The following is a 22145-nucleotide window of genomic DNA, read 5'->3' on the forward strand; positions in this document are numbered from 1 at the left end:
AACCATCCTTCTGACTAAGGAAGTGGTTTTTCTAATTCCTTCATGGCACGGCATGCTGGCCTGCCAGAGCTTAATTGTGGATGTGAGAGTTGATCTTTAGCTGTGATCAGATGCCCACTTCTGACTTCAGCTGTGCTAGTAGAAGGGATCCCAAGCTCTGCTGCTGGGGGTTACTGTCCTGCCACTCTACCAGTCTGTGTGAGTGGGGCTCCCTGTTTCACTTTGAACAGGACAGGAGTGAGGGCAGCTGGGGAACTAGCCCCGTCCAGCCGCACAGCCTGATAGAGGAAGTGACTTCAGCTGAGCGCCCAACAGGTAGGGATCTCAAAAAATGCTGCAAGTCTGGCGCTTTACATGTTGAGGACATCATCTCAAGATTCAGAATAAGTTTTGCTGAGAACTGGTGTAAGAGCTTTGGCCTCTGAAGCAGGGTAGAACCGGGGTCAGAGATGTTATTTACTTGGGTGTCACAGAAAAAAAACAATTTGGGCCTTGAAAGAAAAAAGAAACAAAGGGAAGACCGAAGAGTAGGTGAGTCACATGGAACGAAGATCAGTATGGGCAAAAAGTGATGAAAAACAAAAGCAATGCAAACCCAATCTAAAACACAGGATATGATTTTAGGATTAGCATGTTTTCATCTTACGAATTAAATCAAAGGGCAGCTGAAAGCTGACATAAAATGTTATGAGTGGTTTAAAAATCCAGTTGTCCCATAAAAACAAGAACGTTATCTGATTTCTCTGTAAATCCTATCTCCCCTACTTACGTGTCTGAGAATAATAACTTGGCTGCACGAGTCACAGCAGAGGGACTGTTTGAACAGATATGCCTCAGACTGATCTCCAGACCATTGGTGCAGAGTCAAGATGGTCAGCAGATTACTCTTTTCAGACACAGTAAGTTAATGTGTTTGCCATGAAATATGTTAAAAAATGATTCAGTGAATTTAGAACACATATCCATTAGTAATGGTAATCATGAGGCTGCTTATGATTAATGGTGATCATAAGGCCACTTGTATGCACTAGGGTATCTCAGTTCCTCAGCTTTGTCTATCAGTCACTTCTTATCCGGTATCACCTCTCATAGACCATCATCTCCCATTTATATTAAAAGTCGGGGTAGAAATATGCACTTGTGTATGTGTTTGGGGGCAGCAGAGGTTTCTTTTGCTTTAAATTGCAATGTATAGTTAGCCCTTGCATCTTCTACTACTGCTTTTCAGTCTATTCCCCCTACTCCTGTCCCTCCTCTGTAGTCCACAATGGAGTGCATTTGAGAAAAACTCATGCTACCAAAATCACCGGTTATAGGAACCCCAGTGTTTTCATAACTTCCCTTAACTATTTGGGGAGGTTCAAGAGAGTGACCTTGATTTGAATAGCTGACCTTGTCTGATGGGCTTATGAGGGGAGTCTTTTATTAACACCAACATAATTTCTTCTACAGAGTTCTAGTAATTGCCAAGTATATGACAAGATTGTATGTGGCAGAAATGTGGAACATTTAATCCTAAGTTTCTTTAGCTGGGAAATTCCAAAAATGTGGGGGTCCAAGAGCAAATTTTTAGCAGAACTTATTTAAGTATTTGTTTTCTGAAGAGGTAATCAATGTTTGAACTCCAAAGACAAAAAATCTCATTGTTACTTTAATACAATCTTTCACACTAAGAGAAAGGATTAAACTGGGAAAGCGTTGAGATACAATTACTTTTTAAGAGTGGATTAAAAACAGTACATACATTAATTGTGTAGTCACCAGCTCTACTCCAGTACATCTTTCCTAGGCACATAATGCCCCACCGATCATACAGCAGTTAGAGGTTCCCTCACAGAATACACCACAATAACTCTACAGACCCTTAGGCAATTCATGAGAGTTTTAGGATTGTTTAAATCCTGTAATTGCTCTGGTAAAAGTAACAGAGAGCATTCCAAATGATGCTTTATTTGTTTAGTGATGAATAATATCATGAGGAGATTGTTTTTCTAAGAAACATGCAAAAGAGAAGCCAAAATAAAGCGAAAAAGAAACAAGTTAATTTTGTCACGCATTTATATATAAATACCAACAGTAATTTGAGCTAAGCCTACGTGAAGACTTTCTCATTCAAGCCAAATTATATCCCAAGCCAAATTATATCCCAAGCAGACTGTTCCCAAACAATGCATGAATCCTCAAGTGTTTTCGCTTAAAAAAAATGAGTTCATGTAGCAATTATCTAGGCACAGAGATGAGTAAAAGCTAGGGGTTTTTTTCTCCATTGTTTTTTCATACCATACAAAAGTGTGTTTCTTGCTTAGCTCACCACTAAAACACATTTTTGTCAAGAGTATTTGATTTAGCTCTGTATGTTTCTTGACTTTTGTTAGCTTGATTTAAGAACGCAGTTACAAAATGCAGGTTTTCGCATAGTTTATGATTTGACTGTGAGGCATTTATGATGCAATAAATACTGGTTGTATTGTTGGATAGAGGATTTAACAATTGAAAACAGAAAACTTGATGGAAATGGATGGATCAAGTCTAGCTAATAAAAGTAATATCTATGGATACACTCCAGCACAGCTAAAGCTAAAGGCGATGCAATATATACTTTATGTTTAGTTGATAATGGGAGCTTGGAGGGAAAGCAACAAGTAGGTTTTAATAATGGTGGATTTTGTGTGTTTAGTGGAAACTTGCTATGTCATCAGATAGGAAACACTGACAGAGTCATACAAGAAGCTGTCAACACAAACATGGTGATCAGGGTCAGAAGCAACATGGTCTGGGAGATGGCTGACCCAAGGCCCAAGGGATTCTTCCAGTTGGCTCCTATCTGGCTCCTGAAAGAGACTTTGTAGCACATGTCCCCACCACCACTGACAGAGACAGCCCAAGGATGAGCAAAAACCTTGTCAAATACTTAATGGGATGTCCTCTACCACCTCCTGGGCTATAGACTACTGTACTCCAAGTCAGTCTGTGCTCCACAGCTCTCTGTGAAATGTGGAGCTAACTTATCTCCCAATTTAGGGGCAATGCCAGCAAAGGTTGGTGGTAGCCCATCTTTGCTAAGACTTTGTGGGTGGCTGGGATAGTGTGAGCAACATGAGACAAAATGTTACTTTCCTGTTTTCACTGCCTGGTTCCGTGCCTTGCTTCCTCAAAATAGAAGTCATACTGCCCCGAAGGTGTGATGGGGAAGTGACAGAGAGAACACCTAGACACCTGCCCTTGCATCATCTGTCCTTGCATTAGATTATGAGGCTTGATATAACTGGGCTGCATCAGCACAAGGTGATGGGAGAGGGTTGTGCTTAGTAGCTGGTTTAGAATAATTTAAAACCCGACAACTCTAGTGCCAGAATCTGCTGACACTAATTTCCCTGCTCCTCTGCATGCTGTAAGCAGGTTTGCATGGCACACAGCGGCTGACTGGGGCTCTGGCTGCACTGCTCCTCTCACTGTCACTTTTAACTGAATTGTCACTGACAACAGTTGGGAATGTCCCAGAAAAAAGATCCACACAGATGCAGCCCAAGGGGGTTAGGAGTTATGGTTACAAGCTCCCCTGACATTTCTCTCCTCTCCCAAGCCTCCATTTTCTTTGTATCCAAAGTCACAAGAGGAGGATACCCTACCTTACTGTAGGATATCCCATCAAACACAGAGGTGATTTCAGCTGGAGATGACACATCGACCACAATTGGGTGGGAAGACAGCAAAGAGTCATCCTTCATTACAGGAAGCACGTCGTCAATTAAAACCTGTTCAAGCTGAGAAAGAGAAAGTGTTAGAATAGAAACAAAGGCAGGACTATATGCCTAACTTCACAAAATAAGTAGCTTGAACTGCAGCTTCTCCAGGGGGAGACAGTTGGAAATGGAATGAAATTTCACTTCCTCTGAAAAAGGACTTGCAAACTCTTACTTTACATCTGAGAGGGGAGGGATACATTTTTTCCTTAACTAAGATAAATTACCTTTTGCAAATCCTGTTTTTTTGTGTGTATCACAACACAAAAATACTCTCAGTAGGCAAAAAAGGAGTTTGTATTACAAATTTCAGCAGTGTGACAATATCTGCAAAGCATTATGGGCTCCTCTTGCAAAAATGGAGCTGGGGAGGTAGGTAAGGAGGGAGGAAGGGAAGGAGGGATGAAGGAGGCAGACTTCCCCATCCCAAGGTTTATAACTTTAAAAAAGTGATTATAATTTTTTAAAAAGATGAAATGATCGGCAGTTAAAATTCCCTGACTTCCTTATCAATATTGACCAAAAAGACTACATTTCTACTTAGTTTTCCTCTTCTAATACTCACTAGGGTGATAACACTGAAATGGCTCTAGATCTTAAATGAACATGGTGTCTAGATACAAAAAGGTCTTTTAAATTTTAGGCTCAGTGATTAAAATTTTGTTTATGTAGGCAGCACAACAGATCTCCGACTTCAAAGTGTAAAAGAAGTGATCCGGGAATGATTTTGTTCTCAGCCTTGCATAACATGGATGAGAAGAGATATTTATGGAGAGCAGGGAGGGAGGCAGGGGAAGCACCAAATAGGCACTGTCTGCTTCTAAAGACACTAGTCTCAGGGTCTAGTAGATTTTGACAACAGGCTCAACCTATGCAAAACCTACCCTGCTTCCTTCCACCGACATATGTTATATATTTTCTGGTAGCCAGAATCTCATTATTGCTGGACAGTTGGGGGAAACATGCATGCTATGCGCCATCACATCTGTTTGGGAGGTGAGGAAGGAGAGAGCAGGAAACCTCCCTTTATTCACACACTGTTATCATTCCTCAGAATATAATGCATATTTAATGTTACCCTCTTTGTCTGCAACCCCCTTAAAGTGACTGGAGTTGGTTTTGCTGCACAGTTAGCACTGTGAGCCATCCACTATCACTACCTATCTTTGTGCTGTCCGGAGTAGGATTGTCTGAGTTGGAGCATTTGAAATGACACCTAAAATGCTGGCAGCAGCTGAATGGGGGTTCTGATATTTTCCTTGATGAATAGCCCAAGCTGTGGAGACAGGTCTGGGTTCCCAACCCTCACTAGATCGGATAAGGATCCTAAGACAAGTCCTGTGATGAGACACTGCAGCCCAACTAAATAAATAAAGGGGAATCTCTGTCTTCCAGGGTTAGACCTTTAAACAATCTTGCAAAATCGCTAAGCCTCTTTCCAGAATCCACCTAGGTATTATTTGCCATAATAATAACCAAACACTTGACTCACTTATTAAAAAAGAATGACTCTTCCCTCCAGACTAAAACTTTACAAAGTTTATTTTGACTAGTTTCAGACCATAGCATAGGTAGGTGGAAAAGCTTAAACCAACTTTTTCTTTAACTTGCACTGCACTATGTTAATTTTCTATAAATATACTTTAAGTCTTCGTTGTCCTTGTATAATTTTTACTCCCTTCCAAAATGGTCCCCCCAGCCCCACCAACCCTCCACAAAACAGAAATAATTACCATTTGCCAATCTGGTTCTGCAGCATTTACTCCCAGGAACTCAAAATAACTGGCAAATCCTTCATTTAACCACAAGTCATCCCACCAGTCCATGGTCACAATATTTCCAAACCACTACAATTATAAACATTGAAAGATGTAGTGTTAGCTAAACAGTAAATGTACATTTCGGTACCTCACATCTCCGCGTAGAACATGCATTGGTTCACATTTCTTCCTGTTGCCAGATGAAAATTATCATAATTCTGGGGTTTAAATAGGAATTCAGGCCTTGCCTTGTGTTAAAGCACCACTTTTATTATAAAATTACATATTACTGGGGAGATTGCTAATGATTCATGTGCCACTGAAAATATTTTTAGTTTCTTCCTCTTGATTTGATGATTTGTGCTTGTAAGGATATGTTTTCATACAGCCTCCACAGTGTATAGTTGTCCCTATTTGCTTGCCCAAAAGAGACATCTGCACATGCAAATTAGCTCCTTTAAGACATTTCAGACAGATATTCATAAGCTGGCTCACAGTCTGGACCCAAGCATTCTGAATTTTCATGAGAAAAATTCAAAGGCAGTATTTCTGGTACTTTAAAACTATAATGGGGAACTGTTTTAACATGGTATTTTGCAATCAAATTGTGAGCACACGTAGAAGATCCTGAGACGGAGTTAATGACAATATTTTCAACATTAAAATGTTGTTACTACACATTTGAAGCACTGTAAAAATGAATCGTGTTTTAAAATGTACCTGATGAACGAGCTCATGGGCTACCACAGCAGCTACTCTCTGTTTGTTGGAAGTGGCCGACTCGTTGGGATCATACAACAGGTTTGTTTCTCTGTATGTGATCAGCCCCCAGTTCTCCATAGCACCTGTCCCAAAGTCTGGAATAGCTATTTTATCTACACGGAAAGAAAGAGAACATGATTACCACTGTATCCTTGAAGCCACTTAGCTTGTGCCGTTTCACAGCCTGTTCTGCTTACCATTTGTGGTTCTGGCTTACTGCTGCGGACTGCAGTCTATAACCTGTGTTTGAGAAGCAGGGGACTGGCCTACAGCAGCTGGTAGCAAGTGCTCTGGCTGTGTGAGATTAATAGAGCTAGGATCAGTTGCACTAGCTGAGGATCTGTCCTGCGAGGTGATGCTATGCCACCTCCTGGGAGCGTGTGTATCATACATTAGTTAATTTTGGCTCCAGAAATTAATAGTATTGTCTGGGGATGTGCTGTAGGCAGTAAACCTCCTGAAACTATCTGTAGCATAATGAGGCATGTCATTGTTTGTCACACCGTTTTATTAAAAATATTTATTGACATGTTAACTGAAGTAAATCCCCCATGCAGTGAACAACATCTGCTTCTACTCCTGGTAATTTGTGGGGGTCACTTATTTATGGTCAGTAATCAATACAGGTTTAAATGAGAATTGCGGACTCAATTGGACTAGCATTTTCTTCCGCAAATAATGACCACAGCCTTTCTATGTGGGTTAGCAGAAAAATACAGATGGATTTAAAACTGAATAGAACAAACAACCCTCACTCCACCCTAACAGAAAATAGGAATTACTTATTTTAATTTAAACAACTTGATTACAGAGTCAAAGCTGATAGTCTGGCAAGGGCTTCGCTGACAGTCAAAATGAGGATCAGAAGGAGAACGGCAATGCCAGAAGCCATAAATCAATGTGAAATACAATATTTAAATAAACCATTATGCAGAAACATATTTGAGTCATCAGGTTTGATCCAGATGACTTCTAATACTGAGGGAAACACACAGTAAGTCAAGATTTGTGATCCAAAAAGTAGACATTCTGAGAAAACCAGTACAAAATCTGCAAAAGCATCTACCCTCTGATACTGCTGACCTGGGATTCCCATTCCACACTGTGGGGCAGACAGGCCCCTATCCATACGCTGAGGTGGCAAAGTCATCAGGCATTTATGGAAATGAAAGTTTGAATATGAAGCATAGGTAAGATATAGTCCCAATTATTACTGGGGACCAGTGTGCAAAAGAACAACATATTGTACTGGTTTCCCTAATTCAGTTGTCATTGAAATACAAACAGATATTTACAGCAGACTCAGATGATGTTTTAAAAGGAGGTAGAAATCTTTTGTTGAAGTAGTACAGGTTAGGCTGATAGGTTAGGCTGATAGGTACATGTATGAATAGGCAAAAGAAGATTTGCACAGCATTGTTTGTTGTCTTCAAACTTTTGTTCCCCCCCCCCCCTTACATTGCTTTGACTTGTTTGTAGTTATTATTTTTCCATCCTTTTAAGTTGATGAATCTAACTGAATTACCTCTTTGGAGGTCTTAGGAGGGGGCATTTCCAAAACTCTGATTACATTCCCAACTTTAGTAGTTCAAACTGCACAAATCTGATCCAGAGTCCAGATAGTCCAAGCTAAACGATGCCCAACTATGCTTCTTTTTCTTTGCTTTTTTTGTAACCATGGGCAAAATTTGATAGTGTGCCCACTCTTGTTTAGCTCTGGGTCTTTATTTAGCCCGGCAGTAGAAACTACAAATTATATGCTGGACCACATTCATCTTTCTAAGAAGTGGATACACACCCACTTTGCACTAAGGTTAATAAATAGTATGACATACTCTCTGGCAGTTTACATCTCCACTTATCTCACTGCTGACTTTTGTCCAGAAGTTCCCATGGAAGTGGTACATATTTTTCTTCTTCTGGCTCTATTTTAGCTCACTTTAAAATAACCATGTCAGGACCAGTGCTTCACTTCAGCAAACTGAACTGTGAGAACTAGTAACTAAACTGTTACTTAGACCAACCTTCCCATCATGAAATTTAAGACCAACTTGAACTACATGGGTACAGTTTTAAAATAACATGAAATAATATCAGCAGTTAGCAACCAAATGCTTTCATGCTGTTTTCCACCAAAGCACAGAGATCTGTAGAAGAAACATAACCATGACAGTGAATTAACAAAATGAAAAATGTAAGTACTAATAATCACCTAGTTTTGGAAGAGAATAGCTCAAATTAAAGTACTCTTCAAAGAAGTCGAATACAATTTTTGTTACATTTGCTGCATATTCTGCTGTATGTATTTGCAGTGGCTGGGCATAAACTCTCAGCTGTAAAATACAGAAAGACAATTAGAGGAGTCTTCAGATAAATGAAATTAGAAGGTGGCAAGCATTGAAAAGTCATTTAACATACATACCTATTAACATTGCAGGTTTTCTGTAAGAGACTGGCTTGAACACTGAATTCTGTTCCCTAACACATTTATTCAATAGAGTTTTTCAAATGTTGTACATAAGACAGACCAAGTCAACATAATCTGTGCATGCTTTCCACCATATGCCTAATTTATAAAACTGACAAAACCCATCACCAGAAGCTCCCAGTGGCCAAGCTTGGAGCAGGGCCTGGGTGTGTACCAGCCCCTCCTTCCCCAAGGACTGGTTTTCTCAAGAAGGAAGCCTCGGCAAGCACAATTGAAGGGAATCCACTTTTTCTGAGCAGTTTATTGATCTGGATTGATCCCATCAGACCAATCTTTAGGAGCACATCTGTCCTGAAATGCGTCTGAAGCCCATAACACCTTTTTCTCTTCAATTTCTTCCCACCTTTCATACCTACTATTCTCATGATTTCCTCTTGACCTTGTATGTTTGAAGATCTCAGACCCTTTGAAGATAGTGCGTTTACAGATCTGTAACTCCTCCCAGACATGCTGGCCTGTGCACATTGAGTGGCTGTTTGCCCAGGACCTTAGGCCATACAGCCACCCAGTCACAGCTATGGTGCCTGCTGGGCTGCTGAACCTCTGGAAATCCCTGGTAAAAATCAGCTCTCTCTCTTCCCACCAGCCAGATCCAGGAAAACTCTCATATTTGGTAGCCCTGTGTGCAATGAGTGACCATTTCTGTGCTCCTTTTGCGTATCTGAGCATGCTTTTTTTCCTGAACACAAAAAATAGTGTCTTGAGTGCTGTCCCTGAGGCTTGGTGCCTGGGGCTGCTTTGACTATTACTGTCAAGCAATAGGAAACCTCAAGCCCTGGAGGACTGGAGTCCTTATGGCACCTATAACCACGATAAGGAGGCCTACAGCTTGAAAAAACTTTTTGGGGTGTTATCTCCACATTGTGAAGACAAGGGTTGACTTCAGAATTTATGGAGTCTTTTGGAGGTCTTTCCCTCAATCGCTTTGTCCCAAAGCTCACACAGATCTCTGCCCCAGAGCTGAACCATGGCACTGGAGTGTCCACTGGCAGGAGCTGCAGGCAGTTCTCTTCACTGTCCCTCAGTGTGGAAAGTAAGAGATCTTTATATGGGGTGAAATTTCTGGCTTTAGGAAAACCGATGCATCTCATTTTGCAGGCTCTGTGGCTCTTATGAATGGGCCACATTCTTCTGGCTGTGTTGGTGTGGCTTGTTTACTCCTCAATGCTGTCTTACAGCCAGGAGTTTAGGGTCCAAACTGAGCAAAGGAGCCAGCCTACTCTAGGAGCCCTCTTGGAGCCTGACAACACATTGATTTCAATACCATGAAATTATACTTCCTCCAACAAGAGGGGAGGATGGGAAAGTGGTCAGAAATAAAGCTGGAATGAAAAAACAAAACCAAAAAAAGCTTATGAAATTCAATCGGGAATCCATTCCAGCCAGGGGATTTCCCTCAGGGTTAGTTTGCAATTACAATCTGCAATTTCCACTTCAGTAAGCTCTTTACCCAATTTAGCAGTCTTTGGTCCCCTAGCTGATCCATATTAATGGTTTCCAAAACCTTCAGCGTGCACTAGAACTGATTTTGGGTTTGATTTAATAATCTCCTCTGTGATTTTCCAAACCAGACATTCGGTACCTGACAGGTAATCAGCTCGGGAGCATCGTGTCCAGCTGTAGACACATTTCCCACCATTGATTCCATTAATGTCTTTCTTATGGCAAAGGCCTTCAGAGCAAATGGCAGAGTTTTTAAATAATTTACCACGTCATGTGAGCTGTATGCTGTTGCTGTTGTTTATGAAAGCAATATATGGATCACGTGGATACTTTCTATTGCGTGAGGGATTTATTACTAGCAATTTATACAGCAAACTGTGGAATGTTCTTTTCAGCAGTCCGAGCATCTAAGTACCTCATTGCTCGGCTGGCCATCTATTAAAAACTCTAAAGATAGCCTGGTTTTCCTGCAGAAAAGGTAATTTTTAGTGATGGAGTTTATGTGGCTCCCTTAATTAAAAACAATCTTACACATATACTTTATATTGCTAAAACTATGTCCATGCTAAGAGAAAGGAAACGGTTATGATTTTAACCTCACTTAAAAAAAAATTTTTCTAGTGCAGGCAAGTTCTCAGGCATTGTTTAGTGACTAGCATTGATAAAATATGTAGTAACCAAGGCCTGAATTAGAAGATGTTTCTTCAGGCAACCTCTGTACTGACACGAATACCCCTGCTTCTACACACGCACGTTTTAATTAAAACGTTTCAGTGAACACTCCCTTCTATTTACAAAAGCTACAATCAGTCAGGAACATTGTGGGATTTACTGCTTTGCTTGGGGAAAAAACCCAAATACTGTCCTCAGAGCCATATTCTGGTGTGTGGCATGGACAAGCAGAGAATGTTAACTTTTGCATCTAGAAAATTAAGAGTTCAGCATTTATTTATTTTTTTCTCCCACTGCACTACGTTCTACAAAAGCTGCACAAATTCTGATTCTTCAAATAACTGAACTCTAGAGAATATCGATCAAGGCCAAATAACCGAAGTCCTGTCCCTGATCGTGAATGGTGCAGCCGTGGCAAGGAGCATCTGGTTAACAAAATTGTGTGGCTGAGTGGCCTAAAACATTCTCCTGTTTTGCAAATTACTCAGCCAAACAGCAGGGATCTAAGAATATGGCATCGCTATCTCAAACCAGGCTCCGTTTGCTTGGCTAAGTGTAATTTAGCCCTAGTTATTTGTCAAGAAGTAATATAAGCGTACAGCATGACGGTGGTGAGGGTGTAGAGGAGGGAGGCCTCAGCACAGCGCTACGCCGGGAAGTCTTTGATAAGGACTGGATCAGCACTTTGGAGATTTATAAAAGGCAGATTTTCACATCAGCGGACAGCCTTAAGTAGGGAAGGATTTGCCATGCTTTTTCAGATAGAGAAACTTGGGAAGAGCTTACTTGCTAGGGGAACAGTGGTCTGGCTGGGGCTTTGCTCTAGATTCCCTGTCTATTGGTGTCACAGCCTCCAGAAGAGGAGGAAAGCGCTGCCAGCTCAGCGAAACTGCAAGTCCACGTGGGGAAAGGAAGGGGAAGCAGCAAGAGCACACAGCCCTGGGGTGATCCTCTGTCTCAGATGAAAAAAAGATGTGAACCAAGAAATAATTAACAGTGGGTTGAGCATCCTAGACTAGATTTCAGCTAAATGAGGAGTTTATGTTGAGGGGAAAATTGTATTTAGGCTTTCAGGTTGTGTTTCAGTGTAATGTCTTCTGATGTCCTTATGCCTGATCACCTTCAGGAGATTTGAATCTAAGTGAGAACTGGATTGGACTGCCTCTTGCACCTAAATAAAGAAGCTATTTTAATTTTATGGATTTAGATTCAAACGTACTCACTTCATTAAAGCATCTGCCAAATATCCAGCTGTTTAGGCAGGCACTATCACTTCTATACTTGTTTGTAAAGAACTTACACTGGGCAGTTGCCTTTAGTCACTGTTGTAAAATAAAGAATATTGGAGCCAATACATAACGGCACAGAGCATTGTAGTCCTATGTCTCCATGACGGTAAATAGGAAGACATCAAGTGCATAGGTTCACACCGTTTAACCCACAGAAAAGTATTTGTAGTCGTGGCCTGTAAATCTCTTGTACCCTGGACTTGTACATTCCCTCAGACTTTGGGCTTCAAGTCAGGGATGAGGTTGAAGAAATAGTGTTCCTTCCTCACCCATGTGCCTGTATGGAAGGTACTGACTGGGATCTCACCAAGATGGGAGACAGGGAAGGACTGCAAAACACTGTATGTGAAGGTCAGAGGGACCACTGTGAAGACCTAATCTGATAAAATAGGCTGCATAAAATAGGACAAAAGAAAGGGAAAAATATGTTCCTGTTTGTATTATAAAAAGAGATGTTTCTTTTTTTTTAAAAATGCAAATCACATTATATCTGTCATCTGAACCATGTTTAGGCTACAACAGGACTTACAGGTTTTCCGCTAGCGGACATTCTCTCCACCCACTTAAACTGGTGCACCGCAAAGCATACCAAGTAAGTGCTCATGGGAACTGACTTCTCAAAAGTTGTCCGAGTCCAGCCATTGCCCAGCTTTACGGTTTGCTGCAGAGATGGAAAAATAATTAATTTGATTTTTGGAATTGCAAACACATGCAGAAGACGGTACAATATTTCTATGAAGGCTGCAACTACATGGGAATGATAAATCACCTCTTCAGGTTCACCTCTTCTGGCATCTCGTTGCTGATGGCACGAGAACAGACAAAATGGTTTTTTTTTGCAATACCGCAACACATGAAACAGGACTTTGTTTTTCTGCACTAAATAAGTTTACCTGGTTCTAATTTTGCATCAAGGGTTTGAAATTGTTCACATGCAAAGGAATTTTGCCAACAGGAGTTTTCCAGTGTATACTAGTGTGTTTTGTTCCTGAAATAGTTGCATAAAATAACATCACTTTGGACAAATCAGAGAAGACACTGGATTGTCTCCTCTCTTTAAATACAGGCATCATGTAGGACTCAGGGATTGCTCCTTAGGATAAAGACCTGTCTAATGAATCTATCCTGAAGTCATTCAGATACAAATCAGCACTACTAATTGGTGGGTTGTTTAAATGTACATAAGGTTTAGTGCTGATCATAGTTTTTTATTTTATAAATCTATTTAAAACCATTCCTGATACTCCCAAATATCCTTAATTCTCAGCTGAACTCTATGACCATACCTGCAACCTGTTGTATGTGATTCATCCTCTATATATTTATTTCTGCTATTCATTATCTGCTGTTTCCTGTCTGATAATTTTCTGTGTTTCTGACTGGATGAGTAACTTAAATAGGACAAAAGCAAACAGCATATAAAAGACACTAAACTTCTACTAGAGATACAACACTTTGTGAGATTTGTTTGTTATAAATGCAATATAAATAAAGCACAGATAGTGAATGTTACAGGTGATACGATTCCATGAGCAAAAAAACCTTTTCACAGATATATTCACAAACCCCTTTTCACAGAGGTATTTGCAATCTACTTTTCCATTATTTGACTCATTTTGACTCTATTTTTATATATTTTGTTCTTTCAACAAAGTCAGAATTTCTGTGAAAAAAAAAGGCAATAAGAAATTCACTCCAGTGAAAAATGCAAATGAAATGTACAGGTTCCTGATTTTGCTGAGCTGATTTTGCCATGTTGATTATAAAGTTCCACACCACCAAAACTACTACAGGACGTGTAACACATGATGTGCCTTGCATATAAAAATGATTACATTTCCATTTGTTGAAAAGATTTCCCAAAGACCTTTCACTACTAAGAACAGAGCTACTGACCTTGTGAGCGCACCAGACGAAAAAGGGCCCTGCTATCATCCGTTAATCAAACCTAAGAATGAACTCAGAATAATCTACATTTCCGTGCCTGTACTTGGACTTTAGGAAATTAATTAAGAAATGGTAGCTAGCCCTTTGAAAGCTTATTTTTTTATGTCCATACTAGAGGCAAGGTCCATGTGTAAAGGTGTAAAGTAAATCTCAAAACCCACTAAGTCTTGATAACGTCTAGTCTTAAACTCTAACCTTCGCTGCCGGTACCCTCACTTGGGTGAGGTGCATGAGGAAAGGTGCAGCAAGCACTTTCCTTTCATGTGTTGTTTGTCAAAGTGCCTGGTGCTCTTTTAGGTATCATAGAAATATTTTTAATAACGATAGGTCAGAGCTTTAAATTTGCAAAGAGTCTGGGAGGCAGCTGTCAGATTGGTAATAGTTCTCTCAGCTGCTAGGGGATAGTTAAGGTTTGGGGGGCCCTAACTAAAACAATACAGAGTAAAGCAGACCTTTGTTTTCTGGGTGGGGGAGCGATTGGGAAGATGCAAATGTCAACAGCCTGAAGGCTGGAAGATCTTTTGCATTTTTTCTTTTTTTTTTTTAAAATTATTTTTTAAACTTGGCTCTTTATCTCCCACTTCAGAACATATTCATTAGAAATTATACATTGGACTACGCATTCAGTTAAACTATTCATTAGAAACTCTCTCTCAGCTGAAAGCCATTCAGTCTTCTTCCAGAGGGCCCAGAGACAGATAATTGATGCCATTGAATTTCGTACAAAACTTGGAATTTGACCCACCAGGTCCAGAAATAGATTATTTAGGAAATTACAGTCATAGTGGACTGACAAATGTCCACACCCGTGAGGTGACAGATGGGATTTCAGATCCTGTATTATTAAAAATAGTAATCCTAGACTTTCTTGCTAACAGGATACTTTGCCATTAGATTGTGATCAGCAGACCCTTGCTGTGGAACGTTACGTAGTTTCAGTGATTATTTTAGAATTCCCATCTGGGAAGCAGCTGTCTTCCAGAGTATTCCTTCTCAGAGTCCACCTGGTTTGACTGAAGAACATGCTATTACCTATTTATAGTTAGTAGAGGATGCTCATCTAGAATATCTGAATAGAGGGCCAGCTAGCTAAAGACAGAAGAGTTGTTTCATTTCTGCTTTGGATTTGGCTTTGTATTGCCATGTTATGTGCTGGTGGACCACTGGGAGTCCTAACCAACAAACCAACAAACCAACCAACCAACTAGTCCTGTTTTATGGAATATTTATTAACCATTAGCTTTACAGCGTCTGGGCAGTAGAGTCTGTGAATGTGCACAGACCTTGCCATCCATGCTACCTTTCCAGTGGCTTTACAGAGCCATTCCACATAGGCAGCAGACTTGGGAAATACATACCTGTACCGGCATGTTTGAAAGTGCTTCGTACATGTCTTGATGGATGATAGATATGTTGTAAGTTGCCTTTTTGTTTGGCTCGTCAAAGCAAGGAAATGATTTCCGCGCATCTGTTGGCTCATGATCAGTAGCTGCAATGCTCCTTAAACAAACAACACATTGGCAAGCCTTCATTATATACCTTTTAAATCTTATTTGCATTTTCTAAGCATAATGTTCTAGCAATTTCACAAACTAAAGTCAAGTGCAAATATTTGTGTGTACTTGTCCATTCATAAAAGTACGTAACCTCAGAAATGCACAAGCTGACATTGTATAGGCATGTGTAACACGTATATGTCAAAGTCTGTCATCAACATTCTCTGTGTTTCAGAGCAAAAGCTAAAGCCATTTGCTTATCATCAAATATTTTTAGGAATCAGGCAATAAGATACGAATGACCCCTCATGGATGGTAAAAATTTAGCTCACCTTCCTGATGAGCTTTCCCATTGATTTTTGTGCCTAAAGTAAACTACTGATGGTATCATCTGAAAGGAAATTAAGGTCCTGGTATAGGGATGTTCGTTTAAGTCACACCCTGTGTTGTTTACCTGTTGGAGCACATCTTGGGATTGGAGTCTTGAACACCTCCTGAGAAGACACCTTGGAATTGTGTAAGTGCCCCTAAAATCTCATCCTGCTTGTGCATTTCTTTTTCTGCAGTTACCATGTACAGCTTTCTGCTGATGCTGTTATGCTTCCCTGACTCCATTAATGAAACTGCTGGAGAAAGCATGGAAAGTCCAGGTAAACATCCTAGTACGTAACTGATGCTATGCTAGCCATGTTGGGGGGTTTAGAAAGTCATCTCAGTTATGCAAAAACAACCGGAGGAGCTAGACAATACAGGTCACGTAAAAAAATAAGGTGAAGGTTATGAACGTTCATATCGTGTGCTTGCTTCTCACATCAGGCTCCCCCATTAACGAGCCATACAATGGCACAGCATATTCTTCAGTGATTGATGGTGAAAGGGATCACAGATGCTTCTTCAATTAATCTGGAATGTTGGGCATTTTCTGACAGCACTTCTACAGCTGCTCCAACTATATTAAGGTAGTTTTTCTTTCCAAAAAGTAATTAAAAGTGTACATCATAAATTACAGTTCTGCAGCAATCCTACAAGCTCACTTGACAACCAATTTTTCAGTGTTTCTGTTGCCCTTGGCATTCCCCTGCGACGGTTAAATACTAAACTGGTCATTAGGAACTGTAGCAACAAGGGTCATTTTCAAGCCTGATGGAGGTAATATGTCTGGGTTCTTACCATTCATGTTCATTGGAATAGTAACTCAAAATTTCATGGGCAGAAAGCCTAACGAACATTCACCTTAACATAACTTCAGGCTCAATAGAGTTTCTTTGGCTTGGTAAATTGTTTGATGTCACACTCTACTTTTTGCAGGATTTGAAAGCTATTTCACAATTAAGTTAACTTCAAGTCCCCAGGGCAATGCTTCACAGCTATTGCTTAAAAAATTGGCTATGCGTTTTGACACATTTATATCTTGTTCCTACAGACTGATAACACTGTGATATCTCTGTTGATTTATAAAGTGATAATCCTTATATCCTCATATACTTGTGGAGGCAGACAGACATCAGCAGTGCAAAACCTTAGCATTACCATTCCTATGGGGTAGATGATGAGAACTCCAGACTATGGCATGCATAGAAGTGGCACTAGAAACATGAAATGTTGTAATTTCATTTCAAACTGTATAATGTAGTTTTTAGATAAGATTTTCTTCACTACTTGGTGGCTTCTGCCCTTCTACTTGCTGTTGGTGTCCAGACCTTTAAATGTGAACTAGAGTTGTAAATATCATAGTAATAAGAAATGAAGATCTGGCTGTGGCTGCATCCAGCTGTTCCCAAAATAAAACACTGCTGCATTTAGAACCATGATGAATTTCCCTCCCCCCCCCAACCCCCCCTTTGCCCCAAACACAGGGGGTTAGTGCAAAAACTGCTCCCCTTGAGCTAATTAAAGCATTTTTCCTCTAGTCTTGCCCTAAATTCATATTCATTGCTTCTTCTGAGAAAATATTCTCCTTGAGGAAGAAATGCAGGAGTGCTACTTGTGTACTTTGTACACTAAAGAATATTTTGCCTATCCCTAATCAATAAAATCCTAAATGCAAGTCTCCCTGTTAGAGATGTGCCCAGCTGAGTATCTTTTATAATCCTCTTGTTCTCCTCTTACTGAGAACAGAGAGAATTCCTATAAAATGGAAGTCACACTTTGTCACTAATCGTAATGCAAAATCAAAACCAGCTGCTACGACACGTTTGTATTATTTGTAATATTAAGGAGACAATAAAAGAGGTTTTTAGCACATTCCTTGAGAGGAACTAATGACTTAACAGAATGCATTACACCAGGCAAGGACTCTTGTGCTCCTTTTCCTAATATATGAAAATAACACGATTGTAACGTATTTATGCTTACTGCATCATGCAAAGTAGGGAAGGACTGTTATTCCCCTCTCATCCAAGGGGGAATGAAATGCACAGAGGAATAGCTTTACCAAAGGACTTCAGCGTTTACAGCTGGATTCAGGCACCAACAGGAGGGTCTAGGCAGGTCTATGTCTAAAATCTGCATTCTCAAAGTTTCTGCTTTCCTGCTCCCTACCCCCCCCCGCCCCCCCCTCCCAGTCAATTTAAGTAGTTGTGTCCCCAAGATATCTCAAGATCCACTTCTAGGCATGTCCAAAAGCACCTTTGTCCTGACAGAGAATGTATGATCTGTCTGAACAGGATTCCCAAATGAGGTGTTCTTCTCCCTAAGCCTCCCGAGGATCCCAGACTTGCAGGCATGTTCAGCACACGTCTACCTGTTTTCCACAAAATGTGGTGGGAGATTTGAATCTAAGCAACAGCAGATCTTGGAGTTGTGCCCAGTTGGTAAACAAAAGGCATTATAGCAATGCTTTGGCAAACCTTTGCCCTCACAGATAGACAGCTGGGGAGTAGCTCAGCCCTCAGAATTGACTTTCCGGTGTTATTAATTCTCTCAAAAGGTCCCACTGCTTCTAACACTGCCCAGAAGGGATGGGGGAGTAGGTTAATTACATCTTGGCTCTCATTTTCACCTCAGCCCCCTCCTCTCTAACATCCAATCTTAATAGACTCACTTGACTTTTGCTATTACCTGATCAGATTTGTATTTACTTAAAGCATGACAAAAAAGGAACTATTTGGGTTGAAATTGTCGGCAGGTGATGTCTGCCTCAGGCAAAGGCGAAATAAAAAAGGTAGTCTTAATAAGTAATAAAACCCTTCCCTTGCCATCCTTCCTGACCCCATCCTATCACCTACCCTCACACTGCATAACAGCAGCTTGGCTGGTGGTTTCAGCACCACTTGGCTGGTGGTTGCTTTCATTTTGAAGCTGTACTTATCACTATCACATACATTGCCACTTCCACCCCCCCAAACAATCTGCCCAAACTTAACCACATGAGAAGCATTTCAGAAATCACCATTCACTCATTCTTATTAAAGTCCCTCTCAAGCCTAACAAACAAACCCACACGCTCAAGTGCCTTTCTGTATTGAGTGTTTTCAGACTGCTGGCTAGGATCATCCTTGGAATTGTAGCTTCTAGCAATCAAATCAAGAAGTAGGAGCCCTCTTGAATTGAGCTCACATTTTATGCTTTCTTTAGCTTATGAAATTGTCCTTTCTTCCTGATATCAGATGCTTTGTCCTTGTTTTCCTACACTGTCTGGATCTGAGGGATGGGCACTCACCTCTCCTGCTCTGTGACACAGGATACCTGTGTCCTGGTCCTGCTGTTGTGGTGTTGTGACACACCTGAGGCAAAGCATTTAATATCTGGATATCCTCCACCAATGAAAAGGAAGTAACACACCTCAACTTAGAAATAAGCTAAGAGGTTAAGCTTTAAAACTACTGTGGGGATGTTAGATGCTCAAAATATAAAACCAAAGTACCTTCTAAGTCAAAGCAATACTGAGGTGGTAGATGGAGGAAAACAAGAGGGAAAGAGCTGGCTGGGGTTCGAGCTGTTCTCTACATGGCTTCTTCCCAGATCAGATAACTATGTTTAAGTATGAAAAATCAATGCTTGCTTTTTCCTCTGCCTCTTGGATTTGCTGCTGCTGGTGTCTGTCACTGCTGCTACTCCTGGCATTGCCTGTCAGGGCTGAATGGAGCTGATGCGACTCTCACTCATGACATCACTGTTCCAGGAGGGCAAACAAGTGCCATGAAAACACACCGGTGTTTGTCTCCATGTTCCTGCCACAGGGCCTTGGAAAAGTCTAGCCAAGTTTATCTTCTAGCCATAAAGGCTGGAATGAGTCACTTCAGAAACATAAATATTGGAAAATGGATGAGTGTCCTCCTCTCTGTATGTTAACTGTGAAGAAATGTCTCTGAGCAGTGGGCAATGGCTTTTTCAAGCTTCCACCTTGAAGCAGTGCAGATCTGGGAAGTGGAATGGGTTAACTGAGCTGGCAGAGGCTTTGTAATCTTTCAGTTGGTATATTAAAAAGGAAGAGCTGGAGCACAAAAAACTCAAGTCAAAGATAACCTTCGCCGTTTGGACTTTCCTTCTCATAATTTAAATGAGCTGCACAAGGGACAGGGAACTTCTGGTTTGGATATTCCTCAGGCTTACAACATCAAGGAGGCATGATGTCAGGAAAAGTATCACAAGAGCATTTTACACTGAAACTGTTACCTTGAGGAGGGACAGGAAAGAGTGTTGAGAGCTGCATGCTATTTATTGTACCACGGAGATAAAAACAGGCCTCGATTACTCCAGCTCTCTGATGGAACCATTCGTAAAGCTCAAGGGTAACCTGAGACCAGTAGAGTTTGAAAAAGTTTTTCAGAATAATAACAACAAACCCCTCATCTCTTCAGCCCATATTCACTTGTCAACAGCCAAGGGGTTTTGAATACAGCATCTTCCTTAGGGGAATGAGAAAATGAAAGAATAGCCCAGAAATGTCAGCAAGTTGGTGAGAGACCAGACTGAGAAGCTGAAACAGGAATAGAGCAGGCCTGAGCAAGGAGAAATGGAGAAGAAAGTTTAATAAATAAAAGAAAAACTGCTTTACTTGATCACTCCTCCGTCGGTGTAGGTGGTCCTATAAAACCCAACCAGGGAACCGTTCAGCCAGCCTTCAAACTTCAGGGTGAGTATATAGGGATCACTTTTATCAGTGACCGGGAGCTCTGCTTCTGCCTTCATCACTATGTACTGTTGCGGCTTGTACCCAAAGCAGTCATTCAGAGCAATCTGCTGTCCTGAGGATTTCCGGAGTGTGGGCATTTTTGTAATCTTGGTCTCTCGCAGGTGGAGCCACAGGTAGCTGGTAGGTTTTTCCAAAGCAATAGAAATACTGACTGACCCAGTGTAACTGTCATTCTCCATTTCAGGCTTTATTTCCAGATCATAGTGAATAGGTTTGACATAAGTCGGTAGCCTGAAATGTCTCCAGTCTCCATTCTCATCATTTTTAGCAGGACAGGGACCCAAATCCACTGGGGGAGGAGGGTTCGTTGGCTGATCTGTTCCCCCTGCAGGGGGGGTATCCTCCGGCTGAGATTTAGGTCTGCTCAATCCCACTCCAAGCCCCACAGCAAGACCTACAATGACCACGACGACACAGATGACAGCCACATGCTTTGTCTTCATGCAGTACCTCTTGGACTTCTCATCCTCAAAATCCATGCCCTCCATCTGTGCTCCCGGGTCTGTTCTCAGAGCAAAACATTAACTGTAAAAAAGCTTATTAGTCACTTCAGCACTTGCATTCAGTAAACTCAGCAGACTTGGTTTGTATTTTAATTGTGCAGCTATGGCTGCTCTCTGCCCGTCTCCCCCACCTCTCTCTCCATGAGACACTCAATTAATTAAAGACAACATGCATTTGGAGGAAATGTGAATGATCAAAAGGAGCGCAGCTGGGCTGGGAGACAGAGGGAACCGACACAGAAGATCATTGTTCCTGCTGCGCTCCCCTTATAAGCAGTGCAACCCCACCCCCAGCCCCTCCTGCTCTGGCCTGAGTTAAATATAAAACAGTGCTATGTTAATCAGCAGTTAGGACATGATCAGATGCCAAAGCTATGTCAGCAGCTTTCAGAAAGAGTTTGCAGATAGAGGTGTAACTGCTCCAAATGCTCAACCTTTGCCGCTACCTCTTCCATTTCCCCCCCTGCTGCATCTTGTTTGGGTTTTTGAGGTTTGGGGTTTTTTTACTTTTTTCTCTTACTTCCAAAGATTTCCATGAACTTCCACCCTATAGTTTGTGAAATGACATCTCCAAAGTCTCAAAAACCCAGCAAAAATCACATACATCTTTCAAGGCCTTTTCAACGGTTTCCCCTCTTTTCTTGGCTCATTTACCTTTGCCGAGTAATTTGAGGCAGTCACAGGCAGAAGAATACACAATGGAACAATAAATTTTGATCACTGACTTCAAACTTTAAAACCTGTCTAATTTCTCTCCCCCTCTCATAGGGCCAGTTTTCCAGGAGATTGTTCATAACCACGCATGCAAACTGGTAACCTGGGCTAGCATTGCCTTTTTGGTTAGCACAATTACAGTGCTGCCTGTGAGCCCTGGCTGTGAGGGACACTTCTAAATATGCAGTTAT

General features: G+C 41.1%; 1 protein-coding gene across 1 annotated transcript in view; it reads right to left on the reverse strand.

Annotated features, from left to right (window-relative positions):
- The window catches only part of ENPEP (glutamyl aminopeptidase), a gene marked incomplete at both ends in the record, with an annotated part of 35767 nt that extends 14542 nt beyond the window's left edge, over window positions 1–21225 (reverse strand). Inside the window, 7 exons of the mRNA XM_082482650.1 lie at window positions 3630–3764; window positions 5477–5590; window positions 6224–6378; window positions 8478–8598; window positions 12687–12818; window positions 15463–15604; window positions 20600–21225. Coding sequence (XP_082338776.1) covers window positions 3630–3764; window positions 5477–5590; window positions 6224–6378; window positions 8478–8598; window positions 12687–12818; window positions 15463–15604; window positions 20600–21225 — 1425 coding nt within the window. The remainder of the gene's footprint in view (window positions 1–3629; window positions 3765–5476; window positions 5591–6223; window positions 6379–8477; window positions 8599–12686; window positions 12819–15462; window positions 15605–20599) is intronic.
- Between the last annotated feature and the right edge of the window lie 920 nt (window positions 21226–22145).

The sequence above is a fragment of the Vanellus vanellus genome (assembly GCF_965231255.1).
Source record: "Vanellus vanellus genome assembly, chromosome: 4".
Lineage (NCBI taxonomy): Eukaryota > Metazoa > Chordata > Aves > Charadriiformes > Charadriidae > Vanellus > Vanellus vanellus.